The 13,468-nt window shown below is 54.0% G+C and overlaps 1 protein-coding gene and 3 long non-coding RNA genes across 11 annotated transcripts; 3 read left to right on the top strand and 1 right to left on the bottom strand.

The window, feature by feature from the left end:
- The first annotated feature begins 418 nt into the window (after window positions 1-418).
- LOC106994156 (uncharacterized) lies at window positions 419-2,439 on the top strand. Its single transcript, XR_001440624.3, has 2 exons — window positions 419-556; window positions 2,311-2,439. It is a non-coding gene; the product is annotated as an uncharacterized LOC106994156 (long non-coding RNA).
- Window positions 2,440-6,928: 4,489 nt separating this feature from the next.
- Window positions 6,929-9,264, top strand: LOC144336071 (uncharacterized). The gene is made up of 2 exons (XR_013407493.1): window positions 6,929-7,113; window positions 8,187-9,264. It is a non-coding gene; the product is annotated as an uncharacterized LOC144336071 (long non-coding RNA).
- Window positions 7,518-9,285, bottom strand: LOC144336061 (uncharacterized). Its single transcript, XR_013407482.1, has 2 exons — window positions 9,183-9,285; window positions 7,518-8,770 (listed from the first exon to the last, which is right to left on the bottom strand). It is a non-coding gene; the product is annotated as an uncharacterized LOC144336061 (long non-coding RNA).
- Window positions 9,286-9,354: 69 nt separating this feature from the next.
- Window positions 9,355-12,980, top strand: ARHGDIA (Rho GDP dissociation inhibitor alpha). 8 transcript variants are annotated; one of them, XM_077973362.1, is made up of 7 exons: window positions 9,355-9,411; window positions 10,754-10,970; window positions 11,086-11,169; window positions 11,301-11,377; window positions 11,458-11,521; window positions 11,619-11,652; window positions 11,731-12,980. In XM_077973362.1, the coding sequence occupies exons 2-7, from the start codon at window positions 10,781-10,783 to the stop codon at window positions 11,816-11,818; spliced, it is 537 nt and encodes a 178-aa protein (XP_077829488.1). In that variant the 5' UTR covers window positions 9,355-9,411; window positions 10,754-10,780; the 3' UTR covers window positions 11,819-12,980. The 8 variants fall into 8 exon arrangements, with proteins under 8 accessions (XP_077829488.1, XP_077829486.1, XP_077829490.1 ...); XM_077973360.1 differs by having other exon boundaries at window positions 11,619-11,705; window positions 12,112-12,980; XM_077973361.1 differs by lacking the exon at window positions 9,355-9,411 and adding an exon at window positions 9,698-10,070 and having other exon boundaries at window positions 11,619-11,705; window positions 12,112-12,980.
- Window positions 12,981-13,468: the final 488 nt, after the last annotated feature.

Genomic DNA, 13,468 nt, shown 5'->3' with positions numbered 1-13,468 from the left:
CGCCCAACACCACGCCTGGCTAATTTTTGTATTTTTAGTAGAGACAAGGTTTCACCATGCTGGCCAGGCTGATCTTGAACTCCTGACCTTGTGATCCATCTGCCTTGGCCTCCCAAAGTGCTGGGATTACAGGCCTGAGCCACCATGCCCTGCTGGTTTATTTTTTGGCATGAATACCACAGCTGGGATGTCCTCTTCTCAATGCATAGTGGAGATATGCAATGTCAGTCTGTCCAACTCTTGGTCGTATTAGTTCAGGTGGCAGTTGCGGCTGCCGGGCCTTCTCCACTACATAGTTACTGTTTTCCCTTTGTCATCCATAAATACCTTGGGGAGATACTTCCAGACTAAGTGAATGTCTGTTTCTCTTCCAAGTTTTACCCACTAATTTCTAATTTTTTTTTTTTTTTTTTGAGATGGAGTCTCACTCTGTTACCCAGGCTGGAGTGCAGTGGCACAATCTCAGCTCACTGCAACCTCCGCCTCCCAGCTTCAAGCAATTCCCATCTCAGCCTCCCAAGCAGCTGCGATTACAGGCACACGCCACCATGCCCAGGTAATTTTTTTTGTATTTTTAGTAGAGACGGGGTTTCACCATGTTGCCCAGGCTGGTGTTGAACTCCTGAGCTCAGGCAATCCACCCACCTCGGCCTCCCAAGGTGCTAGGATTACAGGCGTGAGCCACCGCACCCGGCCTACCCACCGATTTCAGCATCCACTGGTGGGTCTTGCAATGCAGTAATTATTAACTTAGTTTTCAAAGGTGATTTTTGCATTTTCCTCATTCCTTTGACGTTTATTAATTGGAATTCGTCTCTAAGAAAGAGCAGTCCCTTCTCCAGCTTTTTTTTTCTGAGACAGGGTCTTGCTCTGTCGCTCAGGCTGCAGTGCAGTGGCTGTATCATGGCTCACTGCAGCCTCGACCTCCCGGACTCAAGTGATCCTTCCATCTCAGCCTCCTGAGTAGCTAGAACCACAGGTGCTCACCACCATGCACAGCTAAGTTTTTGTATTTCTTGTAGAGATGGGGTTTCCTTATGTTGCTCAGGCTGGTCTCAAATTCTTGAGCTCAAGTGATCCGCCCGCCTTGGCCTCCCAAAGTGCTGGGATTGCAGGCATGAGCCACTGCGCCAGACCTACCATTTCTTTCTTTAGATGTGTGTATCAGTATGAACTCAAGGGATGTTTGTTTGAGTCTGTGAGTCATAATCTGATACTGTCATGCTTTGGCCACTGGGAGCTCCTGGAGATTGTCTCCTGTGCCCCATCCTTATTTAAGCACTTCCTTATTTTGGGATGTCTTCGGTTTTCCTTGTCCCAGCTCTGGACCCAGCTACTTCTCCAGGGAGCCCTCCCTCACTGGAGACGGATTTAGCAACCAAGACCTGGGCAATGGCTGTGCTTGTTGCTTCTGGGCCCTCCTGGGACAGAGCTGGGAAGTGGATCTGTGACACGTGCTTATGCATTTACCCCCGTTGGTTTCTGTAGCTGTCCAGTTCCTACTGTTCCGGTCTCACCTGCCCCTTTCCTTATGTGTAGTTTCTTCCTGTGACAGGGGTAAACCTGGCTCTCAGATTGACACGACATTCACTTATGCCATGTCAGTGCTGTAGGTGAACTGCTCAACCTGTGCCCCCAGGAGGCACAGTCACTATGGAGGGCACCTTCCTTAATTGTGCACTGTTGTTTTTGTGTTTGACCTGTAGCGTCTACAGTACTGGTTTCAAACGTTGCCTAGATCTTTTCTTTCCACCTCCTCCTGCAAATTATGTGATTTGCATAATTTGTACATAGTTAGGTTCATTTGTTAGTTTGTATTCCTTTTGGCTTCCCCCATATCCTCGTTGACTTTTTCTTTCTTTTGTAATTTATGTATGTTATAATGAAATTTATATGAGGGTGTATAATTTTCATAAATGTTTATGGTTTACATGTATTAGCTGTTATTATTAAGAAGTCACCCTGGGATTGACTGGCCAACCATTTGGTGAAAGATAGCAATAAATAATACATCATGAAAGATTTTAATGTAAAAATAAAGCCATGAAAGTACCAGGAAATAAATCTTTTCATTTTAATTACATCAGCTTGTCTGTGATCATGCAGCCTAAGGTAGGCTAGAGTTAATTTTTATGTTATCTCTACACATTATTGAAGTGAATTATAAAATGTTGTAGCATGTTAATTACTTGTAAATTAATATCTATATATGAAAATTAATGTGAGCATATATTTAGTATATAAATCCTTCATAAGTAATTCAAGTTACTCTTAATGATATCTTAAGACTTAAGATTCCTTTTTTTTTAGCTTGTGTTGAATATATCAACATCCAAGAGTTGATGCTGCTGCTTAAGGAAAGAAACCTCATGTTTACCTTTGGAAGTTGTAAGGGCACTGACTTATAAAAATCGGGAAATAAAAGGAAAGAATCAGGCATTTGTCTTTTCTGTATGAAGTATTTAATTTTGGGGCAACAATTGATGACAGGGGGTCCTTTTTTAAAAAAATAAAGAACTCCAGCTAAGAAATACAGAAATAATTAGAAAATCAGGCCAGGCACGGTGACTCACGCCTGTAACCCCAACACTTTGGGAGGCCAAGGCATGAGAATCACTTGAACCCAGGAGGCGGAGGTTGCAGTGAGCCACGAGTGTGCCCCTGCACTCCAGCCCAGGCAAAAGAGCAAGACTTTCTCAAAAAAATCCCAAAATTAGAAAATCAGCATTTTGCAGTGCCCAATAAAATGATGCATGTGAGAAACAGTGAAAATTGACGATGACAGTTGAGGAGGCCACTGATAATGGGTGGACCGGACCAGCCCAGCTTCCCAGAACCAACCATACCTCACTACAGGTAGGACCAGAAGACAAGTCCAATGAGGTGAAGCAGCAGAAGGCCCCCAGCACTGCCTCTAGAACTCGCACTGGGCTCCTCCTGCCTAAGAAGGGCAGAGGATGGGAGAGGGTCCACAGGACACCGGAGGGATCAGCCCAGCAAATCCAGAACACAGGACATTGTCAGCAAAACACCTGCTCCTCAACACCTGAGTGGCACGAAGCACAGAAGAGGAAATGGAGGCAGTGGCCTCCCAGTGCACAGCGTGGCCTCTGTCCAGACCCTGATGTGGGGACACGATTGCAAGAAGAAGAAACTTGGGGAAAATTGAGCAGAGACTATTAGATGTCAGAAAGCATTGGCAGTTGTGGTGGGTGTGTTCATGGTATTGTTAGGTAAAAAAGAAGAGTCCCTATCTTTGCAGGACAGTAAGGACTTTTTTAACTTCTGTAAGTCACCAACCTGGGCAACATGGCAAAACCCATCTCTACAAAAAAAATACAAAAAGTACCCAGACTCATTGCTGTAACATAAAAAAAAAAAAAAAATTAACTGGGCATGGTGGTGCTACCTGTGGTCCCAACTACTTGGGAGGATGAGGTGGGAGGATCCCGTGAGCTCCAGAGGTCGAGGCTGCCAGGAGCCAAGATTGTGCTGCTGTACTGCCTGGATGACAGAGCAAGACCCAAAAAACAAAAACTTCTGTAAATCAGACAGTCTCACAAACTCAAAACAAACAGAACCTTGGGAAACAATTACCACCAAGAACATGAATAGGCAGTTCACAAACATGGAAAAAGCTGGAAGCTGGACAAAGTAGTACATGCCTATAGTCCCAGCTACCTGGGAGGCTGAGGTAGGAGGATCACTTGAGCCCAGGAATTCGAATCCAGCTCGAACAACATAGATCCTATCTTAAAAAGTTTCGGCCGCGTGTGGTGGCTCGTGCCTGTAATCCCAGCACTTTGGGAGGCTGAGGCCGGCAGATCACAAGGTCAAGAGATCAAAACCATCCTGGCCACAATGGTGAAACCCCGTCTCTACTAAAAATACAAAAATTAGCTGGGCATGGTGGCACGTGCCTGTAGTCCCAAGCTACTCAGGAGGCTGAGGCAGGAGAATCGCTTGAACCCGGGAGGTGGAGCTTGCAGTGAGCCAAGATCGTGCCATTGCACTCCATCTCAAAAAAAAAAAAAAGGTTTTTAAAAAACAAAATTATTTTAAAAGTTCCAGTGATGCAAGAAAGTCAGTTAAAATAATGTGATGCCATCATTCTAGGACATAGCATTGGCAAAGACATATGTCTGTGTGTGTGTCTTTTGGGTTTTTTTTTTTTTTTTTGAGAGACAGGGTCTCTCTGCTGCTGAGGCTGGAGTGCAATGGTGCCATTTCAACTCACTGCAACATCCGCCTCCTGGGTTCAAGCAATTCTTCTGCCTTAGCCTCCCGAGTATCTGGGATTATAGGCATCTCCCATCACGCCCAGCTAATTTTGTATTTTTAGTAGAGATGGGATTTTTACCATGTTTGCCAGGCTGGTCTTGAACTCCTGACCTCAGGTGATCCGCCCGCCTTGGCCTCCCAAAGTGCTGGGATTACAGGCATGAGCCACCATGCCTGGCCCTATGTGTACAAAATTTTGAAGAATCTTACAGACCAGTGAGTTTTCAGGGTTGCAGGATATAAAATCAACATATAAATCAGTTGTATTTTATATATTAGCAACCAACAAGCCAAAAATGACATTAAGAAAATTCCAATCACACAGTACTAGAGAGACTAAAATACTTAGGAACAAATTTAACAATAAAGTGCCAGACTTGTGCACTGAAAGCTAAAATACTGAGCTAAATTTCCACTTTTATGGTTTGGGAGATACAGTATTGTTAAGTTGGTAGTTCTCCCCAGATTGTTCTATAGAGTCAACAGAATTCCTATCAAATTCCTTTTCCCAGGCCTTTTTATAGAAATTAAAATTTGTATTAATAAAATATAAGTTAAATGTATATTAATAAAGTTATGTGGACATTTATAGGACCTAGAGTAGTCAAAACAATTTTTTATTTTGAAACAGGGTCTTTTTTTTTTTTTTGAGACGGAGTCTCGCTCTGTCACCCAGGCTGGAGTGCAGTGGCGGGATCTCGGCTTACTGCAAGCTCCGCCTCCCGGGTTCACGCCATTCTCCTGCCTCAGCCTCCCGAGTAGCTGGGACTATAGGCGCCCACCACCTCGCCCAGCTAATTTTTTTGTATTTTTTAGTAGAGACGGTTTCACTGTATTAGCCAGGATGGTCTCAATCTCCTGACCTCGTGATCCGCCCGTCTCGGCCTCCCAAAGTGCTGGGATTACAGGCTTAAGCCACCGCTCCCAGCCTCTTTTTTTTTTTTTGAGATGGAGTCTTGCTCTGTCGCCCAGGCTGGAGTGCAGTGGTGCGATCTCAGCTCACTGCAAGCTCTGCCTCCCTGGTTCACACCATCATCCTGCCTCAGCCTCCCAAGTAGCTGGGACTACAGGTGCCCGCCACCATGCCCAGCTAATTTTTTGTATTTTTAGTAGGGATGGGGTTTCACCATGTTAGCCAGGATGGTCTCTATCTCCTGACCTTGTGATCCATCTGCCTCAGCCTCCCAACATGCTGGGATTACAGGTGTGAGCCACCGCGCTCGGCCTTTTTTTGGTTTTTTTTTTTTTGGAGACAGAGTTTTGCTCTTGTCACCCAGGCTGGAGTGCAATGGCACAATCTCGGCTCACTGCAACTTCTGCCTCCCGGTTTCAAGCAATTCTCTTGCCGCAGCCTCCCGAGTAGCTAGGATTACAGGCATGCGCCACCATGCCTGGCTAGTTTTATATTTTTTAGTAGAGACCACACTTCACCATGTTGGCCAGGCTGGTCTTAAACTCCTGACCTCATGTAATCCACCCTCCTCGGCCTCCCAAAGTGCTGGGATTACAGGCGTGAGCCACCGTGCCCAGCCTATGGTGAATAAATTTTCAACAAAGACGGCGAGGCATTGCACTGGGGGAAATCGCAGTTTCTCAACAAGAGGTGCCAGGACAGGTGGATGTTCCTACACACAGAAAAGATGTTCACTCCGTATGCAAAAGTTAACCTAAAAAATATGGACTGTAGATCTAAGTGTCAACAAGCATAAAATATAGCAGAAGATCACAGAAGAAAATACGAGGGAAAATCTTTACAATATCCAGTTGGGCTAAGAGTTTGTTTTTGAGATAGGGTCTCTGTCACCCAGGCTGGAGTGCAGTGGTACAATCATAGCTGACTGCAGCCTTGACACCAAGGGCTCAAGTGATCTGCCTTCCTCAGCTCAGGAGTTCTCAGGATAGCAAAGGCATGAGCCATGTGGAAAAAAACTACTTCACTAGAATAAAAGGTTTTGCCCCTTAGAAGACATCATTAAGAAAATGAAAGACAGGCCGGGCGCGGTGGCTCAAGCCTGTAATCCCAGCACTTTGGGAGGCCGAGGTGGGCAGATCACGAGGTCAGGAGATCGAGACCATCCTGGCTAACAAGGTGAAACCCCGTCTCTACTAAAAAATACAAAAAAAAAAAAAAAAAAACCTAGCCGGGCGAGGTGGCGGGCACCTGTAGTCCCAGCTGCTCGGGAGGCTGAGGCAGGAGAATGGCGTGAACCTGGGAGGCGGAGCTTGCAGTGAGCTGAGATCTGGCCACTGCACTCCAGCCTGGGCGACAGAGCGAGACTCCGTCTCAAAAAAAAAAAAAAAAAGGCCGGGCGCGGTGGCTCAAGCCTGTAATCCCAGCACTTTGGGAGGCCGAGACGGGCGGATCACGAGGTCGGGAGATCGAGACCATCCTGGCTAACATGGTGAAACCCCGTCTCTACTAAAAAAATACAAAAAACTAGCCGGGCGAGGTGGCGGGCGCCTGTAGTCCCAGCTACTCGGGAGGCTGAGGCAGGAGAATGGCGTAAACCCGGGAGGCGGAGCTTGCAGTGAGCTGAGATCCGGCCACTGCACTCCAGCCTGGGCGGCAGAGCGAGACTCCGTCTCAAAAAAAAAAAAAAAAAAAAAAAGAAAATGAAAGACAAACCACATAAAATGTCTGCAAATCACATATCTTTTTTTTTTTTTTTTTTTTGGAGACTGAGTTTTGCTCTTGCAGCCTCTGCCTTCTGGGATCAAGCAGTTCTCCTGCCTCAGCCTCCCGAATAGCTGGGACTACAGGCGTGCGCCACCACATCCGGCTAATTTTTGTATTTTTGGTAGCGATTGTGTTTCACTATGTTGGCCAGGCTGGTCTCGAACTCCTGGCCTCAGGTGATCCGCCCGCCTCAGTCTCCCAAAGTGCTGGGATTACAGGTGTGAGCTACAGCACCCCATCTCATATATCTGATAAAGGACTGTATATAGGATATGTGAGTACTCATAACTCAGACAGCCCAATTAAAAATGAGGAAAGATTTAAATAGGTTTCTGCCCAGGAAGACTCATCAGGGAAATGCAGGTGCAACCCACAGTGTGACACGACACTGCTTCACATTCGTACAGCTGGGATTGAGCACAGCAGGTGTTGCCAAGCCTGTGGCCACCTGGAGCAGCCCAGTGTTGCCAGGGGGTGCAAAGTGGCACACCTACATTGGGAAACATTTGGGGACTTCCACTCAGGAATCTACCCAAGAGAAATGAAAGCACATGTTCATGAAAAGGCTTAATGCAATGTTTATAATGGTTTATAATGTTCCTAAATGTTTATGGCGGCATTATTCATAATGCACAAAAAAGAAACCATCCAAATGTTTGCCAACTGGAATAGTTACAAACAAAATGTATACCCACACAATCGAATCTTAAAAGGATAAAATACTCTCTAAAACATGAGTCAGCCTCAAAAACATTACACAGTATAATCGTCATTTATGTGAAGTGTCCATCAGAGGCAAGTTTATAGATACTAAAAGCAGGACTGTGATTGCCTGGGACAGGGTGTAGGGTGTGGGTGGTGGGAGCAGGCATCAGCTGAAAATAGCTCAAAAGAATTTGGGGCTGGGCAGAGTGGCTCCCAAAAATGCCCTCCTGTGTTCATTTATGTGTCTGAACAAAGCAGCTGCGCGCGTGTGTGCGAGTGGTGTCCGCTTCTCTTGGCCAGTCTGGGTTCCCTGCCAGAAGCCTGGCAGTATGGGCCAGACAAGGCCCTGTCTGCTTGGAGCTCAAGAGTGATTAAAAGAGGTGGGGTGGCCAGGCGTGGTGGCTCACACCTGTAATCCCAGAACTTTGGAGGCTGAGGCGGGTGGATCACCTGAGGTCAGGAGTTCGAGACCAGCTTGGCCAACGTGGTGAAACCCTGTCTCTACTAAAAATACAAAAATTAGCTGGGCATGTTGGTTCACGCCTGTAGTCCTAACTAGTCGGGAGGCTGAGGCAGGAGAATTGCTTGAACCTGAGAGGTGGAGGTTGCAGTGAGCCGAGATTGTGCCATTGTACTCAAGCCTGGGTGACACACAGAGACTACGTCTCAAAAAAATAATAAATAAATAAAAAGAGGAGTCCACGCTAACGAGTCCACAGCCCTAACAAGTGCTGCGGGCTGGACGTGGGGCAGCGTCCCACCCAGTGTCTGGTGCAGGGCCTTTAGGGGCTTGGCCTCCAGTAGTGGAGAGCACAGGGCTGAGTGCGAGCACTACAGCTGGGCCAGGCCACTCACGTTATGCGGCCGTTCCTGATGCTTCAACACGGTCCTTGTGGGCGAATGTGTGAAATCTCGGAACAAGTGGAGTGGGGACCTGAGCGTCTGCGGTGAAGCCCAGGCTAAGGAAGCCCCTCATCTGCTCACGGTGCCAGGAGGTCTCTGCCTTCTGGTCCTGAGGAGTCGCGAGATTCCTGAGGGATACTAGGGTCTCTGCAGCTGTGCCTGCGCCAAGTAGCCGCGCGAGCCGCGCATGAATTCTGTCTCAACCTGGAGAAAAAAGCCCCGGCTGCGCCCTCGCCCACCACGAGCTTTCCATGGGGCGTGGGCGTGCAAGGGGCTCCTCCTTGTCCCAAAGCCCTGTCCTTCCACGGGAGACACCAAGGCTCTGGAGCGGCCCGCGCGCCGGCGCACTCGCCTATGTTTAACGAGAACTTAATCCCCGTGCACGTTACCTCCCCGAAGTCCCGGGACGAGATAACAAGGCCCCGAAACGAGAGTCGCAGTAGGACCGACTGGGCCGGGGAGGGCAGCGAACTGCACCTGCGCGAGCTTCCAAAGCCCACGCGGCCGCCGCAGGCCTGCAGTGGGCGCGGGTTGGACAGCGGCGAGAGGCGGGACGGGACCTCGCCTCCTGGGCGCGGGCGCCCTGGGCTCGCGTGGGGGAAGTGCCCTGGCTTACAGAGGTGACGACTCCAGAACCCACGCGGAACGCGCCCACGAGGCCCGGCCGCAAGATGGCGACGCCGTGCCCCCGGCCACCCGCGCGCCGCGCATGCGCCCTGGCCTTCCCCGCCCGAGCGAGCGGAAGTCTCGTGACCCCGGAAGTGACAGGCAGGGCGGGCGGAGCGGCCGACGACGTTCGTCATTTAGTGCGGGAGGGAGCCTGAGCCGCGCGGCCGAACCCTCCGGTGAGTGGCCGTGGCGGGGCGGAGGCGGCGGGCCGGGGAGGGGACCGGCGGCGCCGGCGGAGGCGGGGGGCGCCGGGGTAGGGGCTTCCGCCTTTGTTCGCGCCCCGCCCTGAGCCCCCGGCGGGGTCTCGGCGGGCGGGGGCGCGGTGACAGCGGACCAGGGCGGCGCGGGTCAGGGCGGGGCCGGGGCGGGACCGGGTGGTGGCGGCCCCGGACCCACGTGCGGGACCCGGGCCGGAGGGGCGGCGGGGGCCAGGGGACTGCGAGCCCCGCCCGAGCGCCCCTGAGCTTCTTTCATGGCCGCCGAAGCGCGTGGGGCCCGGGCCAGACCGGAGGACCCCTCCCTGGGGACGCGGGGGGCGCCGGGCCGGCAGCCGCGGTCCATGGCGTTCCGGGGCGACGCGGGGATTGGGGCGCGGCCTCCCCCAGCGCCCGGGCCACGCCCGGCGCGGATTGCGGGCCCTGCGGAAGTGCGGGCCGCGCCCTAGGATCCCGGCGCCTGCGGCCACCCTTGCGCGGCGCAGAGGCCCCAGCGCCTGGAGGAAGCAGGGCGGCCTGGACCCCAGCCTGGGCGTCCCGGGTGGGCTGCTCCCTGATCCACCTCCCACGCTGCCGGGAAGAATCTGAGCCTGACATTCCCGCGCTCGGGTCCCTGCCGGGTCAGTGCTGCCCCGGGCACTCCCGGCTCCCGATCTACAAGAGGGCCCAACGGTACTGAGCGGCTGTGGTAGCTCCCAAGTGTAGGTCACAGACTCTCACAATTGTAGAGAAACCGGAGATACTTAGGATCCCCTGTGCCCCGTTGGCTCCCTGCGGTATTCTGGCTGCCTCTAGCATCCGAGCTCCAGGGGCATCCTGTTTGAAGGATGAGGATGAGGATGAGCCGACCACACAGGTTTACATGTGACTAGCGCGGCCAGAGGAGCATCCCTACTGAGGGATACCCAGCCCCGTTACCCGGTAGGGCAAGGGCCTGGGCAGCTCAGGAGCAGCAAGCCCATAAGAGAGGCTTTAGTGTGGGCCCTGCCAGTTGGGTCTGGGGCCTACTAGCCCCGCCCCACGCATGCCGGGGGCTGCTGCCTCCTCCATCGTGGAGGGGGAGGTGTGCCCTCTCTCCCCAGGACCGGCTGCAGTTCCCATTTTGTCTCAGATGTTATACCTGGCGTGGGGCACCTCACACTGCCCCAGAGGATGCCCCTGAGGAGGAGTTGGGCGGAGGAGAGGAGCGAGGGTGGCCCCCTTGGAGCCCTTTTGGAGCTCTGGCTGCAGTCCACGCTTCTGCTCAGAAAGTGCGCTTCCGTTGGGGATCCAGGTCCAAGGCCTGCCACCGTCCCGCCCACAGGTGTCCTGACCCAGGCTAAGCGTGAGCATGGCTGAGCAGGAGCCCACAGCCGAGCAGCTGGCCCAGATTGCAGCAGAGAACGAGGAAGATGAGCACTCGGTCAACTACAAGCCCCCGGCCCAGAAGAGCATCCAGGAGATCCAGGAGCTGGACAAGGACGATGAGAGCCTGCGAAAGTACAAGGAGGCCCTGCTGGGCCGCGTGGCCGTTTCGGCAGGTGAGTCTGGGCTGCGGGAGCCCGGTGACCACCCGTGCACTCCAGCTGTCTTGCCGCTCCCCAGCCCCTGCTTCCACTGGCGGGGGTGAGGCCCTCACCTCCTGTCACTCCCCAGACCCCAACGTCCCCAACGTCGTCGTGACTGGCCTGACCCTGGTGTGCAGCTCGGCCCCGGGCCCCCTGGAGCTGGACCTGACAGGTGAGCGCCCTGCGGCTGCGGGGGTTCGGGCGGCCCCTGGTGGGGATCTCGGGAAGTGCAGCCAAGGGGCCGCGCAGGGCTGGGGGCGCGGGGCTGCTGGGCAGTCACTGAAGGAGAGGTCCCCCCAACAGGTGACCTGGAGAGCTTCAAGAAGCAGTCGTTTGTGCTGAAAGAGGGTGTAGAGTACCGGATAAAAATCTCTTTCCGGGTAAGCTGTCGGCTGCTGTGGCCAGGGAGGGAGGCGGGACTGGGGCCGACCTTCCCTGATCTTCGCTTCGGGTCCTGCAGGTTAACAGAGAGATCGTGTCCGGCATGAAGTACATCCAGCACACGTACAGGAAAGGCGTCAAGAGTGAGTGGGGCCCCGGGCAGGGCGGAGGGGGCCGTTTGGGTGCGTGCTGCCCAGCGGGGACGCAGGGCCGCTGACCGCCCTCTTCCTTGTGCCGCAGTTGACAAGACTGACTACATGGTAGGCAGCTATGGGCCCCGGGCCGAGGAGTACGAGTTCCTGACCCCCGTGGAGGAGGCACCCAAGGGTATGCTGGCCCGGGGCAGCTACAGCATCAAGTCCCGCTTCACAGACGACGACAAGACCGACCACCTGTCCTGGGAGTGGAATCTCACCATCAAGAAGGACTGGAAGGACTGAGCCCAGCCAGAAGCAGGCAGGGCAGACGGACGGACGGACGACGGACAGGCGGATGTGTCCCCCCAGCCCCTCCCCTCCCCATACCAAAGTGCTGACAGGCCCTCCGTGCCCCTCCCACCCTGGTCCGCCTCCCTGGCCTGGCTCAACCGAGTGCCTCCGACCCCCCTCCTCAACCCTCCCCCGCCCACAGGCCCAGCCTCCTCGGTGGTCTTGTGTCTCGTTGCTGCTTCTGCCTGTGCTGTGGGGGAGAGAGGCCCCAGCCAGGCCTCTGCTGCCCTTTCCGTGCCCCCCAGGTTCTATCTCCCTGTCACACCTGAGGCCTGGCTTAAGGAAGGAGCGGAGCAGCCATTCTCCAGGCCCCGTGGTTGCCCCTGGACGTGTGCGTTTGCTGCTCCGTGGTGGAGCTGGGGTGTGGGATGCAGGGTCTTGTGGGGGCCGGGCCATCCTCCAGCCCTGCTGCTCCCTGGCCAGCCCCTTTGTCGCTGTCAGTCCCGTCTAACCATGATGCCTTAACATGTGGAGTGTGCCGTGGGGCCTCACTAGCCTCTAACTCCCTGTGTCTGCATGAGCATGTGGCCTCCCCGTCCCTTCCCCAGTGGCGAACCCAGTGACCCAGGGACATGTGGGGTGTGCTGCTGCTGCTCCCCAGCCCACCAGTGCCTGGCCAGCCCGCCCCCTCCCATGGCCAGGACTGTGGAGATGGCTCCAGCGGCTTGGGGAAAGCCAAATTGCCAAAACTCAAGTCACCTCAGTACCATCCAGGAGGCTGGGTGTTGTCCTGCCTCTGCCTTTTCTGTCTCAGCGGACAGCGCCCAGAACCCACCCCCTAGAGAGCCGTCAATGGACAGCCTCACTCACCCCACCTGGGCCCAGCCAGGAGCCCTGCCTGGCCATCAGTATTTATTGCCTCCGTCCGCGCTGTCCCTGGGCCGCTGGCCTGCCGCCTGTTTCCCCAGGCTCTCGGTGCCACCACCCCTAGCAGGCCCTCCCTGACCCAGCCAAGAACAAACAAGGGACCAAGTGCACACATTGCTGAGAGCTGTCTCCTGTGCCTCCCCGACCCCGTCCCTGGTCTTCATGTTGTGTCTGCCAGGCTCAGGCAGAGGCACCTGTCCCTGCTTCTCCTTTTCTGACTGGGAAATAAATGCCCCTGAAGGAGCCAGGGCTGTCTACTGCTTGGCATTTTCAGGGTCTGGCGGGGGAGGGCCTGGCTCCTCTGCTGCCTGACAGGCTTTAGGAGACAAAAGGGAAGATGACCCTGGTGGGGTGGTGGGAAGGGAAGGGCAGGGCCCCCTTTGAAGTGCTGTGGCTGCTGGGCCTCTTGGAACTATCTGGGAAGAAAAGAATGTGACTCCCAGCGACACCAGCCCTAGGCAGCACAGTCTAGAACAGCGCAGAAGACTCTGGCTGCGATTGCCGGTCCCTGCTGAGGGAATGGGGAGGCAGGCCTGGCCTGTGCAGCTCGGATGCTGCCAGAGGGAGAGCTGCTTGATTCCCTGGCTGGGCTCCAGGGTGTCAAGTTGGCTCGGCTGTCGGCGTGCCCTCCAATGACTGGATCCCAAGGAAACCCAGGGAGGAACAGGCCCAAGCCAGGGTGGGCGTGGTAGCCCCTGACGCATGTGGGTGCGGCTGTGGCTTAGGCAGGAAGTC

Source organism: Macaca mulatta, chromosome 16 (genome assembly GCF_049350105.2).
Source record: "Macaca mulatta isolate MMU2019108-1 chromosome 16, T2T-MMU8v2.0, whole genome shotgun sequence".
Classification (NCBI taxonomy): Eukaryota; Metazoa; Chordata; class Mammalia; order Primates; family Cercopithecidae; genus Macaca; species Macaca mulatta.
The sequence above is the reverse complement of the archived record's forward strand: the minus strand, read 5'-3'. Positions and strand labels throughout refer to the sequence as shown.